At 49.2% G+C, this 26,581-nt stretch overlaps 2 protein-coding genes across 4 annotated transcripts in view; one reads left to right on the top strand and one right to left on the bottom strand.

Moving 5' to 3' along the window:
- Nucleotides 1–17,109, bottom strand: part of KAT6A (lysine acetyltransferase 6A) — a 33,062-nt gene extending 15,953 nt beyond the window's left edge. For 2 of the 3 annotated variants that reach the window (XR_010425459.1, XM_064637901.1), the window contains exons 1-7: nt 16,972–17,109; nt 15,065–15,114; nt 14,191–14,952; nt 2,393–2,501; nt 1,715–1,830; nt 1,385–1,466; nt 481–616 (exon numbers count right to left, since the gene is read on the bottom strand). Coding sequence is in view for 2 of the 3 variants with exons in the window: in XM_064637901.1 (XP_064493971.1) it covers nt 481–616; nt 1,385–1,466; nt 1,715–1,830; nt 2,393–2,501; nt 14,191–14,793 (1,046 nt within the window). In the remaining variant the exon portion in view is untranslated. The remainder of the gene's footprint in view (nt 1–480; nt 617–1,384; nt 1,467–1,714; nt 1,831–2,392; nt 2,502–14,190; nt 14,953–15,064; nt 15,115–16,971) is intronic. The other variant, XM_064637902.1, reaches the window with a different exon arrangement.
- A 2,124-nt stretch (nt 17,110–19,233) lies between these two features.
- Nucleotides 19,234–26,354, top strand: AP3M2 (adaptor related protein complex 3 subunit mu 2). Its single transcript, XM_064637934.1, has 8 exons — nt 19,234–19,641; nt 20,810–20,981; nt 21,466–21,603; nt 22,130–22,215; nt 22,739–22,872; nt 23,372–23,579; nt 24,246–24,390; nt 24,788–26,354. Exons 1-8 carry the CDS (start codon nt 19,369–19,371, stop codon nt 24,886–24,888), a joined length of 1,257 nt encoding a protein of 418 aa, XP_064494004.1. The 5' UTR covers nt 19,234–19,368; the 3' UTR covers nt 24,889–26,354.
- Nucleotides 26,355–26,581: the final 227 nt, after the last annotated feature.

Below are 26,581 nucleotides of genomic sequence, written 5' to 3'. Positions count from 1 at the left end.
CAGGAATTGTTGTAAGAACTCCACAGAAAGTTAATACCTGCAGGACACATATTACCTAAGAACCTACACCACTGGTGGTCATCTTAGCTGAGGACAGCATTCTCCAACCAGCTGCCATCTTTCAGGCTGGAAATTTTAAAACCCTGCTGAGATGGAAGTATTCAAGAGGTGTGTGGTGTGGCTTGGGGACTTGGGTAGTGGTGAACACAGTGGTGCTGGGATAAAGTTGGACTCAATGATCTTAGGGGCCTTTTCCAATCTAAAGGATTCTATGAGAGAACTGAGTATTCAACACTTCTTAGAGGGAGTGCCCTAGAAGTCACTTCTAGTCTTTCACAGCCCTTTTCAGAAAATCTGTATTAAAGAATAATGAGCAGCTCTTAATTGTAAAAGAAACCTTCCCACAAGGTAAAGCAGACACTCCAGAAATAACCCCCGTCCTCCAGAATCTCACATTTTCTCCTCCTTGCAGAGACTTACGCTGTGTTTTGATTCTTTAGCCTGTTCTTGGGCCGTCCGATGGGGTTGGCGTAGCGCCTCTTGATCTGGGCTGCCTTCTTCTGTAACAGCTTCCTTCCCTTCTTCCGGGGCCGACAGATCTGACATATCCACATACCTGTAAGGCACAAGTCCCCACCACTGAATGCAAGAGACATCTACACAGGACAAAAAGCAGAATTACAGTCCACAGGCCTTCTGAGAGTAAGAGCAGGAATGGTGCCATAGGCCTTGATTACACATATAGGGGTAAGAGAAATTATGTGTATGCTTCAGCAATCTAAAACTCGAGTTAATGCTCCCCACCCCCCAAATAGTTCCAAACATGAAGGAAATCTCTTTAATTGGCAGCACATCACCAAAAAATCATAATTTAATGGTTAATTATCCCATTATCTGCTTATGACTGTACTACTTCCAACTATCTTCTATAGGAAAATTTTCTTATACCTACCAAGGAGGAATTTTCCATAGATAACCTGCTTTCTGACTGAAAGTTCATTTGTCTGGGACACTCTACTGTCCAACTGGATGTGACTTCAAAAACTTCTAAATCCATCTCTTTCTTTTGGACAAGGCTATTCATTCAAATGGAAGTTGATCCTTTTAACCTGCAGGGATCACTTCTACTCCTTCAAATCTCAAAGATTTTTTTTCAAACCCCTCCACAGACAGTAAAGTACGGGAAGCAGGAGACAGCGGAAAATCTGGATGTGAAGCTCTGACCCTTCTCTGGTTTCTAACACCTGAAAAGGAATTCCATAAAAAACAAGCCAAATGCAGCTAAAAGTAGCTAAAAGAGGACTAAGTAAGTGGAAGCACTGTCTACCCACTGATCTCTTCCCACATCATCTTAAAATCATCCTTTTCACAGCACAGTCCTCACCTTTTGGCATCCTGGTGAGCGGAGGATCGCAGCATTCCATGTGAAAGCCACGGTCACAGGAGTCACAAAAGAGCATGTTATCCTGGGGAAGACAGAGGGAGTGAACCTCTCCTGACATGTGCACCAGCACCAAGCCCTCCTCTAACCTGTCACCATCCCAGAGAACAGGCACAGGTTTTATCTACAGACATATCCAGGTATCCCACAGGTCTCAGAAGGACTCCCAGACTCAAATAAAAGCTGCAAGTCTTTGCCTCTAGACTGTTTTATTGTGTAGTTGAACAGCACAGCCCCAGGGCTGCTGTGCTCCAGCCCCAGCCCTGCACTCACAGCATTCTTGCCCTGGTCTCGACAGGAGCTGCAGGTCTTGCACTCGATGCACTGCCACCGCAGGGCCTTCACCCGCACCGTCAGCTCCGGGGAGAACTTCAGGCAGGACGGATGACCTGGGGAACGGGGGAAGCACACCAGTAAAACCCTTCTGCTGCTGGCAGTGGTCACAGAGAGCTCACAGGCAGACTGCTGCATCACTTGTGTGCTCCCACGCAGAATTTTGGTTATCCAGATACTCCTATTTTTAGATGCTTCTATTCCTATCTATTATAACACCAAACCAATGCCCTAGATAGCAAGTGGCAGGTCCACACACAAAAGAACACAAAGGTAATTCTTCATAACTGAATTGAGAAACATGATAAAACTGGTCTTCGTTGCCATATTTTTAAAGAAACTTCCAGGAGCCAAATGAACTATTTGAGGCTGACTGAACTGAACTGTCTCCCCTCTGAAAGCACAAGATCCAGCTGAACTAACTGTTCTCTGCCCCAGCAGCATATTCCTCCCAGGTCTGGGTCAGCAGCAGTCACTACACGGGATTTCTCTGTGTTAAATGGCAAAGGTCTCACTGGTGGGTCCTCCCCGTGGGGGGGGACAGAAGCAGGCACTGGACAAGCTCCTCTGCCCCAAGGGAAGGGAGCAGCACCAGCAGCTCTGTAAAGGGTCACCTACCACTGTTGCCACAGTCAGCACAAGAGATGAGCTCTTCAGGCTTCTTCTCCCGATTTTGCTCTTTTGTACCAAGGCAGAAACTGCAAATTGGAATTGGTTCAGCAACAGGCTGTGAGGAAAAGGGACAATAAAGGCACTGAGTAACTCGAGGGAACAAACCCTAACACACAAAGTGACACAGACATTTACAGATCATCTAAACTGTTGTATGTACAGCACATCTCACAGATTTTACTTGGTTCTCACACTCAGTACAGCACTGACTGTAACCTGGACAGAAGTTAGTGCTCCAAAGTGTACAACTATTGACACCATCACTTGTTTATGTTCAGTTCAGTCAGATGTCATCATGAAGTTTCACAGAGAATCTCAACTACATTGTAATGGTCCTTCAGACAGAAGGTAAAAAACAATATTTATTAATAAACTTTAGTGGGACTGAACATTCAAGAGCATCAATTTCCCTGCATGTATGGCTAAATCTTACATTCTTACACAGTTTTTAACTCATAGTTCAGAGCCAATGTGACATCAAAGTTGCACTATGGAATCACAGAATCACAGGATGGTTGGGTTGGGAAGGGACCTTAAAGATCATCCAGTTCCACACCCCTGCCTGGGGCAGGGACACCTTCCACTACACCAGGTTGCTGACATCCCAAAAAGTGCCCCACACAAACATCAGTTCAACAGTGCAGCTGCATTATCACCACCAGTGAATGCTGTTGGCATTTCTGTGCTGACTTTTCGATCTGAAAGACTACAATATTTTCTTCCCAGGAGGAAACCATACATTTTGACCCCATTTCTTTTTTATCTGCCTCAAATCCATGAGGGCTATTTTATGGGGGGGAAGGGTGTACAATCCTCTGTAAGAAACAGTATTTGTGCACACCCTGTTCATCCCCATAGTCCTTCCCATTTGATGTCCACATTCAAACACTGCCTAGGTTTGGAAGAACCAGATTAAAGACTATCCTTCACAGCTCCAATGTTTCCTGTGTTTACCACCTCTGACAAGCTGCAAGCAAAGACTTTACCAGATTTAAAAAAAAAAAAAAAATCACCTACAGATGGGGGGAAGGTTCTACCACCATTCAAAATGTTTTAGAGTAAGTAACTAAATTGGAATAATTTTGAAGGTGGAGATCAGGCTGCTCCTCCAAAAGGACTGCCTTTCTGTGTGAGACTGTTATGCTAAGTATGGAGAGATTTCAGTGCTGCTGTGTTTGTTCAGCAAAGAACATCCTGGCAAGTGGAAAACGCAAGCACACAATGAAAGATTGGTGAAAACAAGACTGGAAGCAGCCAGCTCAGTTTTATACTGCGAATTTTTGGCAGCCATTCAACTCCTTCTGCTGTTTTGCTCGCGAGCACATCTATCTGTGTGATGTCACCGGATTCGGCGAGGGAGGCAGCCAGAACAAATTGGGCTGACAGTGTCTTGCAGCCTGCCAGCCTCCAGCACATGTTGTTACTATACAAAGGGGATCCAGGAACCAAATGTGCTCCACGAGTCACCCACGGGGCCCCCTCCTAAGGCACCACGGACAAGTGCCCATGGAAGGAGTGTGTCTGTGTGTGCAGTGATGTACAACCCCAGCCTGGGCCCATCCAGCTGCCCTGTGGCCCTCCTAGTTTAGGAACAGGGAGGCAGGAGCTCCTCAGGACCCCCAGCCCAGCCTGCAGCCCCCAGTGCTCCCGTGGTCACTGTCACAGCGTGGATGGACTTCACTCCCTGCATTTACCACCACGGGATCACTGGGCACCAGCACTGCCTGTGCCCATCACACACAGGATCACTGGGCACCAGCACTGCCTGTGCCCATCACATATGGGATCACTGGGCACCAGCACTGTCTGTGTCCATCACACACGGGATCACTGGGCACCAGCACTGTCTGTGCCACCATCACATATGGGATCACTGGGCACCAGCACTGTCTGTGCCACCATCACACACGGGATCACTGGGCACCAGCACTGTCTGTGCCACCATCACACACAGGATCACTGGGCACCAGCACTGCCTGTGCCACCATCACATATGGGATCACTGGGCACCAGCACTGTCTGTGCCCATCACACACGGGATCACTGGGCACCAGCACTGTCTGTGCCCACCATCACACACAGGATCACTGGGCACCAGCACTGTCTGTGCCCATCACACACAGGATCACTGGGCACCAGCACTGCCTGTGCCACCATCACACACAGGATCACTGGGCACCAGCACTGTCTGTGCCCACCATCACACACGGGATCACTGGGCACCAGCACTGTCTGTGCCCACCATCACACACAGGATCACTGGGCACCAGCACTGCCTGTGCCCATCACACACGGGATCACTGGGCACCAGCACTGTCTGTGCCCATCACACACAGGATCACTGGGCACCAGCACTGTCTGTGCCCATCATCACACACAGGATCACTGGGCACCAGCACTGCCTGTGCCCATCATCACACACAGGATCACTGGGCACCAGCACTGTCTGTGCCCATCACACACGGGATCACTGGGCACCAGCACTGCCTGTGCCCATCATCACACACAGGATCACTGGGCACCAGCACTGTCTGTGCCCATCACACACGGGATCACTGGGCACCAGCACTGCCTGTGCCCATCACACACAGGATCACTGGGCACCAGCACTGTCTGTGCCCATCACACACGGGATCACTGGGCACCAGCACTGCCTGTGCCCATCACACACAGGATCACTGGGCACCAGCACTGCCTGTGCCCATCACACACGTGCTCTGGGACCCCTGGGGCTGGGCTCAGTGGGTGTGTGACTCACACCAGTGTAAAAGGAACACAGACACTCACACCAACACTGTTCTTCCTTTGCTTTGCTCTGTGAGCCCTCGGGGGGCACTGAGAGGTGGCTGCTGAGAACTCACACCAGGTCCTGCTTTTCTGGGGGTCTGTTTTTAGACAAGCACTACTCCTCACTTCAAATAGCCCACGCTGGTGCAAAGGTCTGCCTCAAAAGCTGAAGCAGATGAACCAGAAAAGCCAGAGGGGAACTACAACCTCCACCACATGAAGAAAATTATTTAAAACATGAGGAAACATGTTCCAGTGAGGAGGGCAGCACAAAGCCTGGATTCCATGCCTTTTGGATCAGTGGCTGGGGAAGGAAACCGCTCCAGTTCCATGCCTCAATAAAATCAGAACCAAGGAATTTCAGATTGCCAAAGTAATTTTACTAATCATGTGGGGTTTTCTGTGGTATACAGAGAAAACTGGATAATTTGGGAAATACTATCCAGTAGTACCAACCTGTGGCAGCAATGGTTAATAACTAACCCTTCTTCTGTCTAAGCTACCAAATCACAATTTTTAATGTTCTCTCCAGACAGTATGGTGAAGAAAAAATATGGAGCAACACAGTAAAAACAGAAATTCTGTAAAATACTGTTTGTGCTCAAGAAAACAATGCTAAATATATTTTAATACACCCAAGACAAACTGGTACCATAACACGTGTGCATGTTTGCCTGTGCAAATGGATATTGTCCCCAGTTCACCTGTTGAGTCTCACTTGAAAGAAAGAAGCTTATTTATATGGCAGAATGATGGCCTAAAACATGAGGCTACATTAAAACAAATGTAAGGAAGGAAAGGAAAATTGTATACAGAAGGAAGGACAAGCACAAAATACATTCCTCTTCCTAAGAGAAACATATAAGGGTCACTTAAAAAGAAAAACCAAAGGACATTCAAAGTAAGTGCTGCTGTTTGAGGAAGGACTATTACAATGGGGAGAAAATCTGAAATGCTGCTGCCACAAGAGTAAAGTCAAGTGTGAAGGCCACAGCTTGGATATTAGTGAGGTACATATGGGCTGAACTTTCTGCAGTGCTTACTGACACCTGGAAACCCCCACAGAAAAGCAACGTGGACACTCTGGGGCTGCCACTCAATCTGAAGAAACTGCACGTGGCAAGAACTTCACAGGACGTCAAGTGGAAATATTTAGACAGTCAGTCGTTAAATAACCTTCCCAGAGCTAACAAGTCCCCTAAGCAGAGGATTAAACCGGGGCAAGATTTCCTCGTCACAATCAGGATCACATGCCAGGACTTCCTGCCTGCAAACTGGGGTGTGGAGGGAGGACAGGCTCACATTCCTGTCTCTGCAGTGTAAGGAACTCCCTCCACTGGACACTGGCTCAGGAACCTGCAGGTTCAAGGCACTGAAGTTTTCTGTACCCAAACTTAGATCCTGGGAGCTCTCTCCTGCACTTTGTCCTACCTTAGAAAATAAAGGATGCTGTCTTGGGAGTGACAGATTACTCTATTTTAGATTAAAAAATGTATAGGTAATTATTCTATCTTTAAATACTGTCCATTGATTTACATCAACATCAGCTGCATCCCTAAAAGAAGGGAAAGTACTTCAGTTAGAAAACAAACGTAAATGAAAAAAAATATTTAAGAGAATGCAGGGAGCCACATAAACATGATACTAGAGAAGACACAAAAGGAACTGTGAATGAGCATTTTGTGCACATGAGAAATATCTACCTGGTTCCTGGCTGCTATTTGCAGTTTACCCAGGACACCTACACAAGTGCAACTAGGACACCAAATCCCACTCATTTTTTGGAACTCTACCAGCTTGAACACAAGATGGAGAGAACAAAGGAAAAGAAATATTTATCTACATACATAGTTCTACATATTTTTAATTCTATGTATAATTCCTCACTATCCAAACCCACTGCTCAATATAACACTGTTGACAGTAAGATTGAACAAAATGCCACGTTCTTGACCCACAGTCCTGCTGTGCTGTTCTCTCTCCCTGCACCCTGCACAGGCACAGACCAGTCCCAGGGGAGCAGCCTCACACAGCCAGTGTGGCAAAACCCCAAACACATGCAGAGAAAACCTCCTCCCAACAGGTCTGCTGCTGAGACCACCCCTACAGAGGCATCCTGAATTTGCAAAGCCAGGTAAAGCCTGTGCTGAGTCAGTTTGTGCATTTTATGGATGTTTATTTGGGAAAAAAAAATAAATATATTTTGTAAGAAATGGGTAGCAGCACAAAGCCAGGGCATCTCCTTGTTCCTGAGCTGGCACTCAGGGTTTTGCTCACAGCTCAGTGATCAGCAGGTTCTGAAGCTCAGCCACTGCAACACTCAGCAGCAGAATCACCTTCTTTCCTTCCACGCACACCTTCAAGGAATTCACTATGAGCCCAGACAAGTTCAGAGATCCAGCACTACAATCAAAACACTCATTACTAAATATCCAGATTTGAGGCTCAAAGACTGAGGAGAAACCTAATCCCTGGGAGAGGCTGTATACTGTTCAAGAATTCTAAATGAAGTCAAACCCATACACACACACCTCCACAGGCTGTACCCAACACCAGTTCTTCTGGACTTTTAAGATCAGATGGAACAGTTTAACAGAAATGGGATGAAATGTGTAGAACCAGTGATTTCTTTTATAACTCAGAACACCTTCAGTTTTGGCAAAATTTCCATTTTACACACTGATAAGTGGAGATAAATTGGTGACTCGAGTTGCTGGTAAAGGTTTAAAGGCAAAGATTTCAGGAAATTAAGAGATCCATTCTCATATTTTTAATAACACTTGTGCAGGTATTTAACTGTGTACCAAGATCCATAATTTGTTCTATCCAATTTTCCGAAATACAGTGAACTCACAGAAGTATTGATAATTTAAAGTTTTACTAATTCATAGGTCTTCACAGAAACATGCTTGGAAGATTCAGTATTTTCATCCCTGAATTCGTGGTTCCTGCCCAGGTTGGTAACTGACCTTGCAAAGGACCTCAAAACAAGCAAATATATCACAAATGAGACTGTTTGCAACACAAGGGTCACTCTCCTCAGACACCCTTCTTTCCCTTTTCCATCTCACTGCAAGTCCAGCTCCACAAGAGCAGTGACAGTGGAGGGCTGCCAGACCCTTGGCCAGGGGAACAAGCAGCAGCATCCCGTGCCAGCAGCAGTTTTAGGAGCTGCTCCAAGGAGAGGTGCTCGTGTAGTGAGAAAAAAATTAGTGAGGACAGAAAAATTAAGTCAGATTTACACACCAAATAAAGAGAAAACCTAAGCAGGTGGAACAGAGCCTAACATGACTGATCACAGCTCATTAGGATAAATGCAGTTTGAAATGCTTGAACAAGGCAGGTAGGAAGAAAGCCCATCCACCCACCTACTCCCAGAGGACAGAGGCTGAAGTCTCAGCAGTCCTGCACATTGTGTTTGTTTACCAGACTGTGTTGACTGTGTATTCGTACTTATTTAAGAAAACTGAACCTATATTTTGACGAAAATGACAGTACTTCCTTTAATAATTATTCCTCTTTAACTGTTTTTCCTGCCACCACTATGACTTAAGACAAAATTGCTGGAAAACAAGGGGAAAGGCAGGGATGGGATTATCTGTTCTCATTTTCTCTGCTGTTTCTTCCCTTCCTACATAACAAAGCTAACAGAGGAATCAAGCTGTTGTTTATTTATCAACATTCTCCATCATCCACCCTCCTCCCTGTCTGACTAGGTTTTGAAGCTCTGTAGTAAATACAGTTCCTTTATTAACCAAACTTCAGAGATGTGCCATTCCATATCTGCCAACAGTCCCCAGGACAGACAGGACTGGCACACTGGACATATTGGACTGGTCTCCTTTTTAACCAGGTATCCCCTGCCCAGCTGAGCCTGTGTCAGAGAACACTGTTACAGACACGTCCTCCCCAGTGGCACCTGCTGACACAGGGACCCAGCACACACCTGATGTCCTCCCCCAGTGCCAGGCTTGGCTCTGAGTTCCCAGGACTGCAGACCCTGGCAGAGCCCCCCCGGTGCCATCCAGCCCCATCCCACCCCGGGTGCACCAGCCCATGGCATCCCCTGGCAGCTGCCCCTGACAGGAGCATTTCAGAGCTGCTCTCCTGGGCTCTGAGAGCTCCTTCACCTGTTCACTAATGGAGTGAATAAAGTTCAAAGTCATTTCTTAGCACTCTGGTTTCCAGAGTTACCCAGTGTACAGATGGAGGCCATCTGTTATCAACCACGGATTTTTTAGACAGAACTACAGACTTCTCTTCCCCAGAACCAGCTGGAGGAGAGTGAATCCTAATCCTCCTCCAGCTGGGAGCCAAAGCTTGCAGAGCACCCTTGGAGAGCAAGGGTGAGCTGTCAGGATGTAATTACAATGCTCTGGTTGCAGATCATTTCTGTGCTCCACCCCACACAAACCAATCCACAAACAACCCCTTCCCGGTAACCGGACAGTTCCTCTAAGACATGGAATTAACAGTCATGAACCTAAAACAGACACAATACAGCATTAAAGGCCTCCAAAACAACCATGACGCCCTCAAAGCACAAGAAATGTGGCTTCATGTGAGTTTCTCAGTGTTTCTGGGCTCCAGAAGTACTGCTGGCAAGAGGGAAGGCCTCAAGGGTGCTGCATGTACAGCAACCCCAGTGAAAGGGACTGGTGAGTACCAACAAAGAGCAGTCCCAAACCAGGAAACACATGCCACAAGGAACATGTGAGACAGCAGGGCAGGGAATCTGCTTGAAATATTATTCCTGGTTTTTAGCTGCAGAAGTTCCTCTCTTTTTTTTTTTTCCCCAGGAAACACTTCCAGAGTTTTGGTTTTATACTCTAAGCTGTACTGCAGGATAATACTAAGATATTTACTTAAAAGTTGCTACAGCCATATTCAGTTTTAACTGGCATAAAAGCCAGTTTCAAGGATAGTGCAAATGGAGATCAAATAATACCACCTGTATTTTCCTCCTGATTGAGGAAGAAACAGTCCTGCTATTGTCCTGAGATCAAATTTCAGATGCTTTGGAAACTTCCAATGCACATGTACATCAGTTATTTCAACTTCTCCTTCAGTTAGCTGATATGTTACCTTTTTTTTTTTTCCAATAATAGCAATTTTACAAAAACTCTGACAGCGTTTCAGCCTGTGTTCTGTAACAAGTGTCCCCAAAACAAAAGCAGAGCAAGCTCTCTCTAAGGCACCCAGCCTCACAACCTGCCTCTTACTGCAGGTGAAGTTCCTCAAAACAGTGTCCCAGGAAAGAGCTCTTTGCTCTTAAGCAGTACCAAATATTACTTGTAGCAGTGCAGCAGTTCTTGCATTGCAGTCCCACTGTCTGAACCCTGGACAGCTGTTTGGTGGCACAGTGTTCACCAGTCCCACTGTCTGAACCCTGGACAGCTGGCCTGGTTGGGTGGCACAGTGTTCACCAGTCCCACTGTCTGAACCCTGGACAGCTGTTGGGTGGCACAGTGTTCACCAGTCCCACTGTCTGAACCCCAAACAGCTGGCCTGGTCTGGGGGCACAGTGTTCACCAGTCCCACTGTCTGAACCCTGGACAGCTGGCCTGGTTTTTTGGCACACCTGGTTTGGTGGCACAGTGTTCACTCTCCCACTGTCTGAACCCTGGACAGCTGGCCTGGTTGGGTGGCACAGTGTTCACCAGTCCCACTGTCTGAACCCTGGACAGCTGGCCTGGTTTGGTGGCACAGTGTTCACCAGTCCCACTGTCTGAACCCTGGACAGCTGGCCTGGTTGGGTGGCACACTGTTCACTCTCCAGGGCTGTGCTTTCCAGGATGACAATACTCTGGATAACACCCTGATGTTTCAGTTGTTGCTGAGCAGGGCTTACACCAAGTCAAGGACTCTCCAGCTCCTCACCCCCCAGTGAGGAGCTGGGATGGGACCCAGCCTGGCCCCAGGGACATTCCAGACCATCTGGTGCCATGGACTGGGGGAGCTGGCTGGGCACTGCCAGCCCCTCGGGCAGCAGGTGCTCAGCAACTGCCCTGGGCAGCACTTGTTGGGGAGGCTTGAATTATTTTACCATCATTGCTATTATTTTCCCTGTCTTTCCTGTCTTATTAAACTGTCTTTATCTCAACCCATGAATTTCACTGGTTTTTCCCCGATTCTCTCCCCATCCCCTGTGGATTTGCTGTTTGGTGACAGCAGCCCTTATTTATTGGAGCCATGGTCAAGAGAGTCATGCCCACAAATGATAAAACTGTTCTTCTGAACCACCACTAGCAAACATCACATTTTTTGTCCATAACAAGTAATACAGAAACAGTTCAACTCACATTTTCCCTTCTAAACCACTTTTCAGGAAACTGAAAAGAAAGGAAAGGCCACTTCCCTAAAGCCTTAAAACTGGAATTAAAGACTACTCTCCTTTTGTAGGCCACTGTCACTATCAGATAAGCAAATTTCAGCAGTGAGCTCAGCCCATCAGGAGGGGTTTTTTCTGTTTGCTTGTTTTCATCCAAGTAGTGTTTTTAGGCCAGGGATTTCAAAACCATAATGTCAGCAGCATGTCATTACTACCCAGTAAACCAGGACAACTTGCCAGGTCTTTTGCCCTTGAACACTAGAATGTGGTATTCACAGAACACTGAGATAAAAAATAAGATCAAACAGTATTTACTAAACAAAGCTTCCCTAGTGCTGCTTTATGTTTATTTTGATTAAAAAATTTAAGCTTCAGCTTTACAGATCTCATGCAAGGTGCTCAATTCCATAATACAGAGAAAACATCCAGAAGTGAATGTCCACTGCTAGATATCCAACAGTGACAGTGACAGTGCTGTCAGAGCCACTCACAGCTGAGTGGATGCTGCACTTGAATAAATGAAAGGAAAAAATATTACACCTTTAAGATTCATAAATTTGGATCATATATGGAGAGTTTTTAAATGCATGTCAAAGATCAAACAGTGCAAGGATAAAAGATTAAGAGCAGACTGTTAGGATTTCTCAGATTTGGGAACTTTTTTGTTCATGTTACTGACAAGGCTCTTCTAAGAATCAAGAGAAACATTGTCACAACACTCCCAAAGAATCTGCACCGAGTATATTCCACTAAAGACAAAAATATTCAGAAGAATTTACTGAAGAAATCCCCTGCAGAATTTCTACTCTGGCTACTGTGCATTCTCATGCTACCAACAATCCTTCCAGTGTTCAAGCTGCTCAGATCTGAACAGGTGGGAACATATCAGAGAGCATATCTAACAACCCAGGCACACACACAACAACTCCACACACAGATTTTCCCCAGAGGGACAAAAAACCAAATCCCAGACCAAATTCAGTATTTATGACACCTCATATCATCATTCACCACTCTGATATATCACTTTAAGAAAAGTGCAGGGAACAATTTATCTCCAAGAATATCAATGGGTCCTGAGTTTGGCACTTCCCAAGGAGCCTGCACGGCCTGTCAGACAGACTGTGTTAATGAGAATATGCACAGCTAATATTTTCCACTGCCACCAGCACTCTCAGTCCAGCCACCTCATGTGCCAGCCTTGCTTACATCCAGTTTTCAGAACGTTTTACAGCTACACTGATCTCATTACAGACAGAGCTGCAGATGTACACAGGAAACATTTGTAGACAGAGCACTTGAAAAAAGGATGGAGGAAGCTGCTGGAATTCTCAGCACAGTGATCCTGACTTCCTATGTGACACCAGCCCACAACACAACACTGACTAGATAAGTACTGTGGCCACAGTAGCCCTCCCACAGTTAAATTAGAACTTCAGAGAAACTTTGCTGGTGATAAAACAGCTGTGCAGATTTTGTTTTAGGAAAAAGACTCCTACAGTGGTTTCAAACCTTCAAACCCTAAGAGATCATAAAGCAGCCCTCTCACCAGAGAGTGAAGCTGACTCCAGAAAACCTGAGCAGCACAGACCAAAGAACTCATCCCAGAGCAGGATATTTACAACAACAAGAAATTCCAATTCTGCTGAAAAACGTATATTTTATGAATAGAAAACATAGTTTTTACATTCTAGATGTCCTGGACACTAGGAATGACTGGTAAATTGATCTTTAAAAAATAAAAAGGACAAATTTCTGCTTTACTTTCCACCCCCAGCAGCAGAAAGAATGGAAAGATACTGACTGGGTATGAATTTCACTCCAACAACTTCATCTTGAGGTTGGAGTGGAGGATCAACGACCTTAGGCATGCAGAAGGATGGCAGAAAGGAAGGGAAGAAACAAGAGAAAGCAATAGAAAACTCCTTTGTTTTGTATAATGAACTACATGTAAAATGGGGGGGCAGTGGCACAGGGTGCAGAAGTCCCTGAGTGCTCATCCCAGCACCTCCACGCTCTCTGGATCATAGAATGCTTTGGGTGGGGACCTTAAAAAACATCCATATCCAACTCCCGTCCACTAGAGCAAGTTTCTTCCTATTTCACAACAAAGTGGCTCTGGGACAGAAAGGGATTTGCTCATTATGAACAAAGAAAGCCTCTAAGACAGCACTGGGTGGTAATTGCTAATCAGCACTTCACTGTGTTACCTGAATTCAAATGAGAAGGTGAACTGGCAGTCAAATAAAAATGTGAAAGTAAGAGATCATCTCAAATTTGTTTAGCAAATCCACCTCACCTTAAAGAGAGGAGGCTTTACTTCCTATGTTTTGCTAACACAACTGGTAAGCCTGTTACCATCCATTCAGTTCCCCTGTACAGGAGTTAGGAGGTAAATTCCCCACAGCAGCTCCTTTGCAGTTCTCTGTTCAAAGTACAAATTGCAACCCATTACACCTCCTGTGATCCTGCTTAGAAATTTGGACACAGCAGGATCCTAAATGCACATTAGTAACTTTGAACTTCCCAGATGCAAGTTAAACAAACCACTGACCTCAGGCTGGGACTCTGTATCATCACATCTCATCAATCACAAGAAAATGCCCAGGCAAAAACCGTGTCTTACCTTATCCTTTTCATGGGGAAGGAGACACACTGGAGGGAGACAGGAAAGAGACTCAAAGCTCTCCTTCCCATCAGCATTCGTAGTTGCTTTAGTGTTGAGCTGGTAGAGAGGTCCATCTTTGAGGAGCCTGCCATGGCCAACAGCACGTTTGACAGCTAACCGTAATTGCTGGTGAAAAATGGAGGCAGCACTGCCCCCAAACAATGCAGACACATCTTTCTGACCTTTCAGAAAGCGCTCAATGTTCTTCAGGGATGAGCCACTGGACTCAGCCAAGCCCTCGATCGCCCGCTTGATGAGTTTATTCCAGTCCACATTTGGTTTACCATCCAACTTGCCATGATTCCGAGGCTTCGGAAGTGCTATTCTCCCAGGATTATCAGGATCCTTGTAGGAGTTGAGACCCTTGTTGGACACTTTTAAAATAGTTCCATCTTTAACACTCAGCTCCAACTGCTCCAGAACAGTTTTGCGGTCCAGGCCATGAGAAGACGACACTGCATTGCATATCCTCTCCTCCGAAGGACGCTGTTTCTGCTTCTTTACCTTTTTGATTGCCTCCAAAATCCACTCTGTGTACAGCGGGTTGGCGAGTTTTACCATGGTGAAGGATTCTGTATATCCATAGAGTCGTTATCCTTTGTCCCGGTGCTGAGCGAGTGTCACGCGAGGAGAAAACAGCCCCGGGAGGCAGCTAACCATAGCATGCACCTGGTCTGCGCTGAGCCAATCCCCTGGGCTCGGACATCATTCGTCTGCACTCTGAAGGGAAGGAAAGAAAACAGTTAGAAACTTCTGCACTCCTTCCAATAACCCCCTGACAACTTCACGGAAGGTTTTTCCACAGAGGCGCAAAGATCTCAGCATTTCTCACCTCAGCTTCTGATCTGCACACTCACAATCACAAGAACTGTAACGTTAGGCCTGGAAGAAAACAAGGAGAGAGACGTTTTCAAAGAACAGTTAAGAAGAAAAAAAAAAAAGCAGCAGACAATATTAATTCATTAAACACATAGCAGAGTTTTAAGCCACTACTACAGCTCTGAAATACTCAAGTAATACTTCAGGTTTTATCCTCACTACTAATAAAAGCAGACTAACACTGAAGCATCTCCATTCAACCCACAGAAAAAGGCTGTGTCCTTTCCATTTTGATCAATAAGTCAGTATAAATTCTATACCGAGTTTTACATCACTGCTGAGCACAACTTAATATTTGGGGGGAAAAAAGAAAACCGCAACAAAGATGTTAAAAAAGCTGCAGGTCTCTTCATTTTTGCACATGGAAGACACTGCCTGAAACCTCAGCAGAAGGCGGGAACAGCCAAGAGTCTTGTGCAAACAGCAAGAAACTTTCAGAGCTCTTCCAGGAGTGTAATCATAGGTCTGTTTGCCTTCTGCTAAGAAAAGCTATGACAGTTGTTCCATAAAGAAAAAAAAGCGAAGACACAGCTGGAGATTGTAATCAAACGTTCCACTTTCAGAGACCATAGAAAAAAAGAATGCAATGTAATTTTCAGTATAGATGAGGCAATCTGAAAACACTTGAGGACACAGTAACAGGTGACCATGCACAGTGAAGAAGGAATGCTTATGACACTGCTAATTAAAGATGCTAATGAAAGGGTATGAGGCTCTACTTCAGAGCATTTAAGAGTTATCTTTAACAAAGACCTTTTCTAAATGTGATAACAGTCTGTTGTGCTGAAGTTCTACTGCAGGAGCACAGTAACCCAGAAGGGTCTGTAAACTGTTTATCACAAGGAATAACGATTTTCTGCAAGCGAAGTTTTAGACAAGAGCTAAGTTGTCAACACAGTTTTCCCGTTCTCCTTTCCAGTAAGCACTGAAGAATCTATCAACACACACAAGGCATTTCCACACAGACACCAGACTCGCAGCACAGCTCCGCACGGCCGGTCCCGGAGAGATCCCGACCGGCTTCCAGACCGGTGCTTGTCTAGAGTTCTCTCCAACAGACGAGAAGGGGAAAATGGTCCCCGAGACGTGCCCTCCTGCCCGAGCGGAGCTGCGCTCGCTCGGTGCCGCTGCCCGCCGGGACGGCGGGGCCCGGGGGATGCCGAGCCCAGGGGATGCCGAGCCCGGGGGATGCCGAGCCCGGGGGATGCCGAGCCCGCTCCCGGCACAGCTCCGTGCGCAGGGGTTACGTAACCGCCCGGCCAGGCCCGGCCGCACCGGGACGGTCCCGGCACCGGGGGTCTCTCTCCCGCTCGCTCTCGCCGTGACAAGCGGCCCCTGCACCTGCTACCGCCCGTCCCCCTCCGCACGGCGGGCGGGTCCCGCGCCCCGAGGGGCACTGCCCCGGCACGGGGACCCGCACCGGCGGCATCGGGAGCGGCGCGCCGCAGCCGCGGCCGCCCGCCGGGCCCCGCGCCGCTCCCCGCGCTCCCGGGCACGGGCGGTGCAGCCCGGCCGGCTCCTCGCAGCGGCACGGCCGGGCCCGCGGCCGCCCCGGCCGCGCTCTCCTCCCGCGCCGGGCGCGGAGCGCGGCTCAGCCCGCGGCCGCCCGGCCGCTCCGCCGCCTCCCCCGCGCCGCGCCGCGGCCGCCGCCTGCCCGGGGCGCGGGCCCGGCGGGCGCCGCGGGAGCGGGCGGCGGGGCCGGGCCTGGCGCAGAGCGGCGGCGGGGCCGGAACAGGCCGCGAGCCTGGAGCGCCCGCCGGGCCTTCCCCGTCCCCGGCCCGCGGGGCCCGCCGGCCGCCCGCCCCCGAGTCCCCCGGCGCCAGCCGCCCCGGTCGGCGCGGCCCCGCCGGCGCTACTCACCGAGGTCCGCGAGCGCCGGGCCCCGGCGGGCGAAGGCCGGACGGCGGCGAAGCCCGAAACTGACACGGCGGCCATCTTGGGCCCGGCGCGCTGCGGCGGGCGGGGAGGGGGGGGCGGCGCGGGCCGGAACAGCCCGCGGGGGGAGGGGGGGGCGCGGGAACAGCGCGGAGGGGCGCGCGCGGCCGCCGGGGGGCGCTGAGGAGCCGCGGCTGCGGCACCGGGGGCGGGGCCAAGGGCCGAGGGGGCGGGGCCGGGACAGAGGGACCGACCGGGGAACCGGGATGGAACCGGGATGGAGTGAGGGAACCGGGATGGACCGAGGGAACCGGGATGGAACCGGGATGGAGTGAGGGAACCGGGATGGACTGAGGGAACCGGGATGGAACCGGGATGGAGTGAGGGAACCGGGATGGACCGAGGGAACCGGGATGGACTGGGGGAACCGGGATGGAGTGAGGGAACCGGGATGGACTGGGGGAACCGGGATGGAGTGAGGGAACCGGGATGGAACCGGGATGGAGTGAGGGAACCGGGATGGACTGAGGGAACCGGGATGGAATGAGGGAACCGGGACCGACCGGGGGAACCGGGATGGAACCGGGATGGACTGAGGGAACCGGGATGGACCGAGGGAACCGGGATGGAGTGAGGGAACCGGAATAGACTGGGGGAACCGGGATGGAGTGAGGGAACCAGGATGGACCGAGGGAACCGGGATGGACCGAGGGAACCGGGATGGAACCGGGATGGACTGAGGGAACCGGGATGGACTGAGGGAACCGGGATGGACTGAGGGAACCAGGATGGACCAAGGGAACCGGGATGGAACCGGGATGGACTGAGGGAACCGGGATGGACCGAGGGAACCGGGATGGAACCGGGATGGAGTGAGGGAACCGGGATGGACCGAGGGAACCGGGACCGACTGAGGGAACCGGGATGGACTGAGGGACCCGGGACCCAGCGAGGGAACAGGCGGGGCCGCGGGAGGGCTCGGGGGGCCAGTTGGCGCTCGATGGATGCCCGTCTCCTGGAAAGCAGGAAATCCCTCTCTTAGCCCTAATTAAGCTTGCGCTGGGAACCGCGAGTCTGGGCTTTTAAAGATGAACTCTGAAATAACGACACCATTTAGCTCGGAGAGCGGGCACTCCTTACCTGTGCCCGTGACTGCTGATTTTAAGGTCCAGGTTAAAAACAGAAAGGTTTGTGCTTCATGGAGAACCAAATGTATAAAGGCTTTACGTTGTTGTCAGTCTAACTATGTTCTGTCTGTGGTATCTCTATGACTCCCATTAATACAGTCTCCAAGAGCCTCCTGGACTGATATGATGATCTTTACAATGTCTTTGTGTTAAAAGTAAACCTGCCCCTGGAGCAGTGAGGGACCCGTGACCTCCTTTCCCCTGTGACAAGCGCTGTGTGCTCAGACAGCTGCTTTAGCAGGGTACAAAGGGCCGCTTTCCTCTTGGTTCTCTATTTGTTCCCAACAGTGTAGGAGGAAAATCATTTGTAATGGCATCTGCATGACTCAGAAGTCCAGGGATCGGCTCTGTGAACATGAAACATCTGTTCTAATCGCGCAAAGGAATCATTTGGCAGAGTTCAGGTAAAATTTTGCACGACAACTGTCACTTTCGTGCCAGCTGGGTCGGGATTTCAGGGCTGTTACTCCTCCGTGCTGAACAGACCAGGAAAATAATACAGTGAGATCACTCCCCCGGCTGCTCCTCGCTGCAAGGCCGGGTCACTCCCATGTGTCACAGACTATCCCCAAGCTCAGCTCTGGAACATCCCCGAGCTCAGCTCTGGAACATCCCTGATTTCTGCTCTGGAACATCCCTGAGGTCTCATCTGGAACATCCCCGAGCTCAGCTCTGGAACATCCCCGAGCTCAGCTCTGGAACATCCCTGGTTTCTGCTCTGGAACATCCCCGATTTCTGCTCTGGAACATCCCCGAGCTCAGCTCTGGAACATCCCCGAGCTCAGCTCTGGAACATCCCCGAGCTCAGCTCTGGAACAGGGACCCCTGAGGGCCCGTGACGGGCTGGGGGGGCCGGGCCGCGCCCCCCGTGGGCGCTGCCGGGCGCGCTCCCGACCCCGCTCCCGCCGCCGCGCGCGCACCGCCCTGTGCGTCACCGGGCGCGCGCCTCCCGCCGGCCAATAGCAGCGCTCGCTGCCGGCCCCGCCCACAGAGACCGGCGCGTGTCTGTCCGCGCGCCGGGGGGCGGGGCCTGTGCCGGGAGCGCGCGCGGGGGACTCGCTCCGGCCCAGCCGAGCCCGGCCCGGGAGAGCTCAGGTCAGATCAGATCAGATCAGATCAGCCCGGGAGAGCTCAGCTCGGCTCAGCCCGGCCCAGCCCCAGTCCCAGTCCCACCGCCCCCCAGCCCGGCCCAGCCATGATCCACAGCCTGTTCCTGATCAACGCCGCCGGGGACATCTTCCTGGAGAAGCACTGGAAGAGCGTGGTGAGCCGCTCGGTCTGCGACTACTTCTTCGAGGCGCAGGAGCGGGCCTCGGAGGCGGAGAACGTGCCGCCCGTGATCCCCACGCCGCACCACTACCTGCTCAGCGTCTACCGCCACAAGATCTTCTTCGTGGCCGTCATCCAGAGCGAGGTGCCGCCGCTCTTCGTCATCGAGTTCCTGCACCGCGTCGTGGACACGTTCCAGGTGCGGGTCCCGCGGGCTGGGCGGGCGGGCAGAGCCCTTCGGTGCCGCGGCCGTGACAGGGTTCGCTCTGTTTGCTGTCACTTCACTCGCGTCCTGCCTTGGCGAGGGGACAGGCGAGGGCTTGCGGTGGTTGGGGATTTACTGCCCGGAATTACGATGGCTTCGGGACCACCCGCGCTCAGGGGAAGGACCTTTCAGCAGTCGGTGTTTCTGCTCTGGCAGCTGGAACTAAGACCAAGCTGACCTTGTTCTCACAGGGAGCTCTTTGACGTGCTTTAGTCAGTCAGTGACACCCAGCCCGTGCTCACATCCAGGGATGCTCCTTGGAATCCTCCTAAACGGTGGGTCGTAGGGGCTGCCCCAGAGCAGCCCTGTTCCCTCTGGGCTCTGGTGGACATGGTCCATGTAAGAAAATGGAGAAGATGCCTGTCCTTCTGCCTGCCAACAACAGGGTTGTGTTGCCCAGATTTGAGATGTCTTGTGACCAGCATCCTGACAGAACACAGGAAATGTGGTGCTTGGTCAAACAAGTGTCATGTGAGCTCTTCCTTCCAGATGCCAGTCGAAATGTGAGTGTATTCTGAGTTCTGTTTCACTGTGGATTGGCTGTTCAGGCCAAAAATAGATCCTGTCAGACATTTAGGTTTTGGTTTTTCTTGGGGTACAAGATGTGTGTCTTCACTGGCCTGGCCATTTATTAAAATCTGGTATGTCTGAAAAAGAAATAGTGCTTGTAGTGCAGGACAGGAGTTCTCTGCTGTCACAGTCTGTTATTACTCATGCTTTGTGCAGAATGTCTGATCTCCTAAATTGCTGTAACTAACCAGCAGCTCAGGTGTGTGTTTGTGCTCTCTCCTGAAAGATGTGTGAAATCCACATAGAGTAAGACTGTAAGGAAATTAAATGTTCAGTTTTAAAAATTGCTGAATTAATTGGGAGTGCTGATGCAGGGATTTGGCAGCTAAGTGGGGCAGTGGCAGAGGGTGCTCAGAGCTGCACATCTGCTGGAGTGGTCAGTCTGTCTGCTGTGCTCGTAGAACCTCGAGTTTCAGTGTTGTTCCACCTCCTCCAAGAAGCAGCTGGATTTATTCCTGGGGGGGGAACACAGGACTGAATGATCAGAAGATTCTCTTTCAGCAATTGTTGAGTCATTATTTCTTTTGCACAGGATTACTTTGGCGTGTGTTCAGAGGTGATAATCAAGGACAATGTCGTGGTGGTTTATGAGGTGCTGGAGGAGATGCTGGACAATGGCTTTCCATTGGCAACAGAGTCTAATATTCTTAAGGAACTGATAAAACCTCCCACTATCCTGCGGACAGTCGTCAACACCATCACAGGTACAGGGAATCAGAGCAGACAGACTGGGAAGTCCATGTGCAATATCCCTGCAGAAGGGAATTAGGACATGGGTGAGGGAAGTTTATGTTCCCTGCCATTCTGAACTGCAGCACAGGTGTGTTAGTGCTTTGCTTGGGGTTCCTTCCAATTCCAGCACCAGCTGCACTTTGGGTTTTGGGTTGGTTTTGGGTTGGTTTACAGTCAGATTACATCTCCAGTCACAGCCGTGCCCTGACTTGCAGGATGTCAGTGTGCTGTGGGTTTACACATCCCCACATGTTCACACTTGCCCGTGGTGTGTTTTAGAGCTGGGTGTAAGAGAGATGTAAACTCTAGAACACAGTGGGTCTCCAAGAGTAATTGCCCCCCTACAAAGAAACAGGCACTCAAGGGTTAATCACAATTAAGTTCTGTAGGTCAGGGGACTTGTTCTGGAGCCCTGTCTGACGTCTGGGGGGGTTGTGGTTGCCTTTCTTTTTCCAGGAAGCACTAATGTGGGTGACCAGCTCCCCACTGGGCAGCTCTCAGTGGTGCCTTGGAGACGGACTGGTGTCAAATACACCAACAACGAGGCCTATTTCGATGTGATCGAGGAGATCGACGCCATCATCGACAAATCAGGTATGGAAGCTGCTCCTGGCTGGCACGAGGGGGACTTGTCCTGACAGTGCCTGGAGAGAGAGCTGGGTTTTCGAAGAGGGTCGCCTTCCTCCAAGTGTGGGAAGCTCTGTGTCTGTTTTACTCTGGATTGTTGCCATCCTGTACGTGCTGCTCAGTCAAACATTTCCCAGAGGTACCACGATTTTCACTTGTCCTTGTTCTTGAGGTCTCCTAAGCAATTTTATATTGGGAAAATAGAAGGTGAGCAAATATTCTTTCTCTTTACTATTTGTGCATCTTAGTCTTGTTAGATTTGGGAGATGCTGTCTTTGGCCATTAGAATGAACATTGCTGGTGTCTGTTGTTTTTAATTGTTTGCATCTTCTAGAGAAGTCATTGGGAATGAGAAAAATGTTGAGCAGGCAACATAATGAACCATGACATTTCATAAAGATAATAGATTTCCTTCCTCCCCACTGAGGGTTTTTCCACTTTGGGATTTTTTTGACCAGGTTCACATAACCACCTGTTTGCTTTATGGTTGCAGGTTCCACGATTACTGCTGAAATCCAAGGGGTGATTGATGCTTGTGTCAAGCTGACTGGGATGCCAGACCTTACCCTCTCCTTTATGGTAAAGCTCAAGGATGTATTTTTACTGAAGTAATTGGAAAAGCATTTGCCAGCCCCCCTGCTAAGATCTGTCTTACACTGACAGAGTCCAGCACATCAGACTCTGGGTATGCCAAACAGAAAGAGAAAGAAATGACAGTGGGAACTCATTGTGAACTTCAGCAACTTTGAGCCTAAAAATTGTATTTTCAGGTTCTTTGTTTAAAAGCACTGTTTGTGTGTGCTGTGACTGAGTATTTGAGTCTTTAGTGGTGCTTTAGGCAGATATGAAGGGCCATCTTTTTCATGAGTATGTATCAATGCAATTATTCAACATGACTAAATTTTCTAAAATAGGGTAAAAAATGCCCTGAGAAAGGACAGAGGTTGCTGAGTGCTGCTTTCACCCGGGTACAGCAGCACCAGAGAGTGTCCCGTGCCTGAGTGCAGACACCTTCAGTGGTCAGAGTGTGTCAGGAGATGAGGAGCAGAGGAGTCCTTTGAGGTGGCACTGCCCTCACAACCCTCTGCTGTCTCTGCTGCAGAACCCTCGGCTGCTGGACGATGTCAGCTTCCACCCCTGCGTGCGGTTCAAGCGCTGGGAGTCGGAAAGGATTCTCTCCTTCATCCCACCTGACGGGAATTTCCGCTTGCTCTCCTACCATGTCAGTGCTCAGAAGTAGGTGATGATTGTAGTGCTGTGAGTTATGAAATTTGGATCTTTCTGGCCAGGGAGAGGATAAAAAAAAGGGAACTTTTAAAGATCAGGTGGTGTGTTGTGCCAAATGAAGTAGAGGGGCACGATAACTTGCATTTTTCCTTTTATAAACCACGTTTTCTCCTTGCTTGGAGCAGTGATTCTGTAATTTCTTTTTGGTCAGCCAGCATTTTTCAAAGACTAGTAGCAGATAAACAAACTAGAGAGGGAAAGAGTTAGGCAGTAGGGAGTAATCAAGCTGTTGATTTCCCATGCTTATAAAAAGCTTTTAGAATCAAACAAGGTGAAAAGAATTGTAATTAAGACTTGAGAATGGGGTTCCAACTTTGCCCTTAGACCAAGCAAACGGGTGTAGGATTTCCTTCTCTGTTAAGGAGATTGGTTCCCAGTGTTCTCAGTGCCTCAGGAAAAGCAAATACGAAGGCAGGAGATGGACAAGGACTTTCTGTCTCTGTTCCAGTCTGGTGGCAATTCCTGTCTATGTGAAGCACAACATCAGTTTCCGGGACAGCAGCTCCCTGGGGCGCTTCGAGATCACCGTGGGGCCCAAGCAGACCATGGGCAAGACTGTGGAGGGAGTGATGGTCACCAGCCAGATGCCAAAAAGTGTGTTAAATATGACCCTTACACCCTCTCAGGGAACACATGTCTTTGATCCAGTTACAAAGGTGAGAGCAAAGGTAGAAATTAGATACTGGGTGTTTTTAAGAAAATGCAGTCGAGCTGTTCCTGCTTCCATGGACATTTCCAGGAACACTGCTTTGCTGAAGGCAGGATCCTTTTTTGGGATGGGGTGCTATCTTTTCTTTTTCTGAACAATTGCACACTAGAAGTTTCCTCAATCCCCACAACAAACAGCTGGGTGTCTGAGTGGATCATAGTTCTGGTTACTTGGGGTGTGAAGCAAATGCCAGCACTGGTATTGTGTGGTGGCTCTGGTGGATGCCTTACAAACCTCTGCATATCTGGTTGTCCTGCCTGGTGCTGCATGTTAGACTTGGTCCTTGGCAAACACTGAGGGGTTTGGTGGGTTTGGATTTGGTTTGGGGTGTTCTGGTTTTGTTGTTTGAGTTCATTTAAATTTAAATCTGATGGGCTTGTCCATGGGGCCTTTAGCACAAGTAGAGGAAATATCATTCGTGGAAGGCTTTGGGGAGGTATCTGCTCCTTAAGCCTGTGTCTGTCCAACATGTGTCTGTCAATATGAAAGGTGAGGTACCAAGAAGAAAACATTTTTCACAAAGAAACCCTAAAAGCTGTCACTGGAAGGGGACTCTTCTTTAGAGGGTGTTACAGCATTTCTGTTTCACTGCTGAATTTTCTGTTCCTTTCAGTTACTGTCATGGGATGTGGGGAAAATAAACCCCCAGAAGCTGCCAAGCCTGAAGGGCAGTGTGAGCCTGCAGGCTGGGACATCGAAACCAGATGAAAACCCCACCATTAACCTGCAGTTTAAAATTCAGCAGCTGGCTATATCTGGTAAGTGACTGTCAGGTGAAGGAGGGGAATGTTCTCTGCTGTGCCAGTGCCCATTCTGCAGGTAGCTGAAGTAGCTCTGCAGGCCTTCTACAGTACATTCTACCTGAAACAAGCAAAAAATTGTCTGCTTTGACTACAGATACATGGATTTGTTCTCTCTGGTGCTCTGTGAAGCAATTCACCTACATTTCCTTGCATTTGCTGCTTACAGAGCTATAAAGAATTTTAGGGTATGATGTGTTTGTAAAGAATGATTCTGACATTAGGCAGTTGTCAGCTTTTCTCTGTTCTGTTTACTGCCTGCTAAAACTTCCCCTGTGCTTTCTGTCCCTCTCTCGAAGGCCTGTCTGCTTTGTTTGTGGCAGCACCAGCCTCATGCTGTGTTTGTTTCCTTTAGGACTGAAGGTGAATCGCTTGGACATGTATGGGGAGAAGTACAAGCCATTCAAGGGGATCAAATACATGACTAAGGCTGGCAAGTTCCAAGTGCGAACCTAGAGGATCCTGGCAGTGAGGAAGAGCACTTCTCCTTTTCCCCTGTCCCTGGCTGTTGGGTGCAGCCTCTTTCCCCATCCATCTGTTTAGGGTTGCTCCCTTGCCTGTAGTAGCATGAGCAGGAAAGCAAGTGCTCAGACTGCTGGAAAGCAGGGGAAAGTAAGGCTGACCTGAAACAACCTCATCTCTTGGAAGTCTTTGGAATAACAGTGGATGGGAGAAGTGTTCAGGTCCCTTGGGATTACTGAGTCAGCTGTTTAAGCTTGTATCACCCTCATTTTGCTGTCTTAGAGGAAATTCCAGGTATTTATTGCCTTTTGTATCTCCTCTTCCTTGTATTTTGGTTGGCTTTTATCCCTTTGTAGATGATCCAAAGTTGAATTTCCACAAACTTCAACTCCAGTGTGAGGATCAGCACCTGCCCTTCTCCATCACTGTGTGTCAGGGTGCAGAGCTGTTCTTGGCAGCAGGGAAATCATCTTGCCTTTCTGCCTCAGAGGGGCTGGAGAAAGTGGAAGGGTAGATTGTTCCACCCAGGATAGCTGGTTGAGAAGCCTGAGACTGGGGATGGTGCCACAGAGGGAGGAATGGAAGAAGTGGATGCTTCTTGTAGATACTTCATAAGCCATCGTTAAGTATCTTAAATCTCTGAACACAGACTTGAAATGCATTCAAATCTTGTAACTGGGGTGTGGTGGCATCTCAGTGTCATTCTGCTTCTCTGGTTATTTTATCAGTATTTGAAGGTAGGAGTTCTCCCAGCTGCCTTGGGGAATCAGACAAGACAGGGAGGGGAATTTTTGTGAGGACAGCACTGATGGAAATTGCAGCTGTGAGTAAATGAAGATAATCACTGTCCTATAACTTGTTGGAACCTCTCTCTGCCTCTGCTTGCCTATTGCAAATGAAGGCTGTTCTCCTGCTCACTGGTGTCCTTCTTTGACATAATTGTGACCTGGTACCTTTGTAGTGTTCCTGCCTGTCCTACCTCATTCAGTTCCTGTCCCAGTCAGGATGTGGATTCAAGGGTTGCCCACTGGGACCATCTCCTGTGCAGGAGCTGTTGCTCCATGTCCCACCCCAGCCTGTGGTACCTCCCTGTGTACAGCAGAGACAGGAGATGGGAGGCACCTGCACTGTTGGTGGTGTCTGGAACAGGCTCCTTGGCCACCACATGCCAGGGTGTTTTCCCTGGGGGAGCAGAACTCGGCCCTGAGCTGCTGTGCTGGGACCCACACGTGTGGCTGTGCAGTCCAGCATGGTCAGCCCCTAAAGGAAGGGTGGCATCCATGGGGGGGTGATGGAGACTCGAGTGGGTGAGTGGCATCTTGCCTGTGGAGCTGCAGGTTCCAGGGCTCCAGAGGAATGGAGAGCAGGTGGCATCTGCTGAGGTGACATTACTGCTGAGCATGTTCGGTGCAAATAAAACCTTCAACGAGGGCATCAATAAAATTAATTTTTACATGTCATCTGTGTCATTTCAGTGTGGTTTGTGCAGGCTTTACAAGAAATATGGTTGGTATTTGAGGAGGAAAGTAAACTATGCCAATTGGACTGTGAGTAGTGGGTGCCTGAGGGAGATAAATGTCTTTATGCAGTTGGGATTGTAAGCCAGGGACTAAGTCACTGTCTGACAAGCTAAAATTCATTACTTTCTTGGTAATTTTTCTTAGTGTTTCCCAAAAGGAGTGCTGAG

This window comes from Pseudopipra pipra, chromosome 28 (genome assembly GCF_036250125.1).
Source record: "Pseudopipra pipra isolate bDixPip1 chromosome 28, bDixPip1.hap1, whole genome shotgun sequence".
Classification (NCBI taxonomy): Eukaryota; Metazoa; Chordata; class Aves; order Passeriformes; family Pipridae; genus Pseudopipra; species Pseudopipra pipra.
Note: the sequence above shows the minus strand (reverse complement) of the source record. Positions and strands in the feature narration are given on the sequence as shown.

Excerpts from the sequence above, each read along its gene's own strand:
- AP3M2 (XM_064637934.1), top strand. The coding sequence starts at position 19,369 with ATGATCCACAGCCTGTTCCTGATCAACGCCGCCGGGGACATCTTCCTG. Across the intron at positions 19,642-20,809 it reads GCGTCGTGGACACGTTCCAG|GATTACTTTGGCGTGTGTTC; the intron begins GTGCGGGTCCCG and ends TCTTTTGCACAG. Across the intron at positions 23,580-24,245 it reads TCTTTGATCCAGTTACAAAG|TTACTGTCATGGGATGTGGG; the intron begins GTGAGAGCAAAG and ends TGTTCCTTTCAG.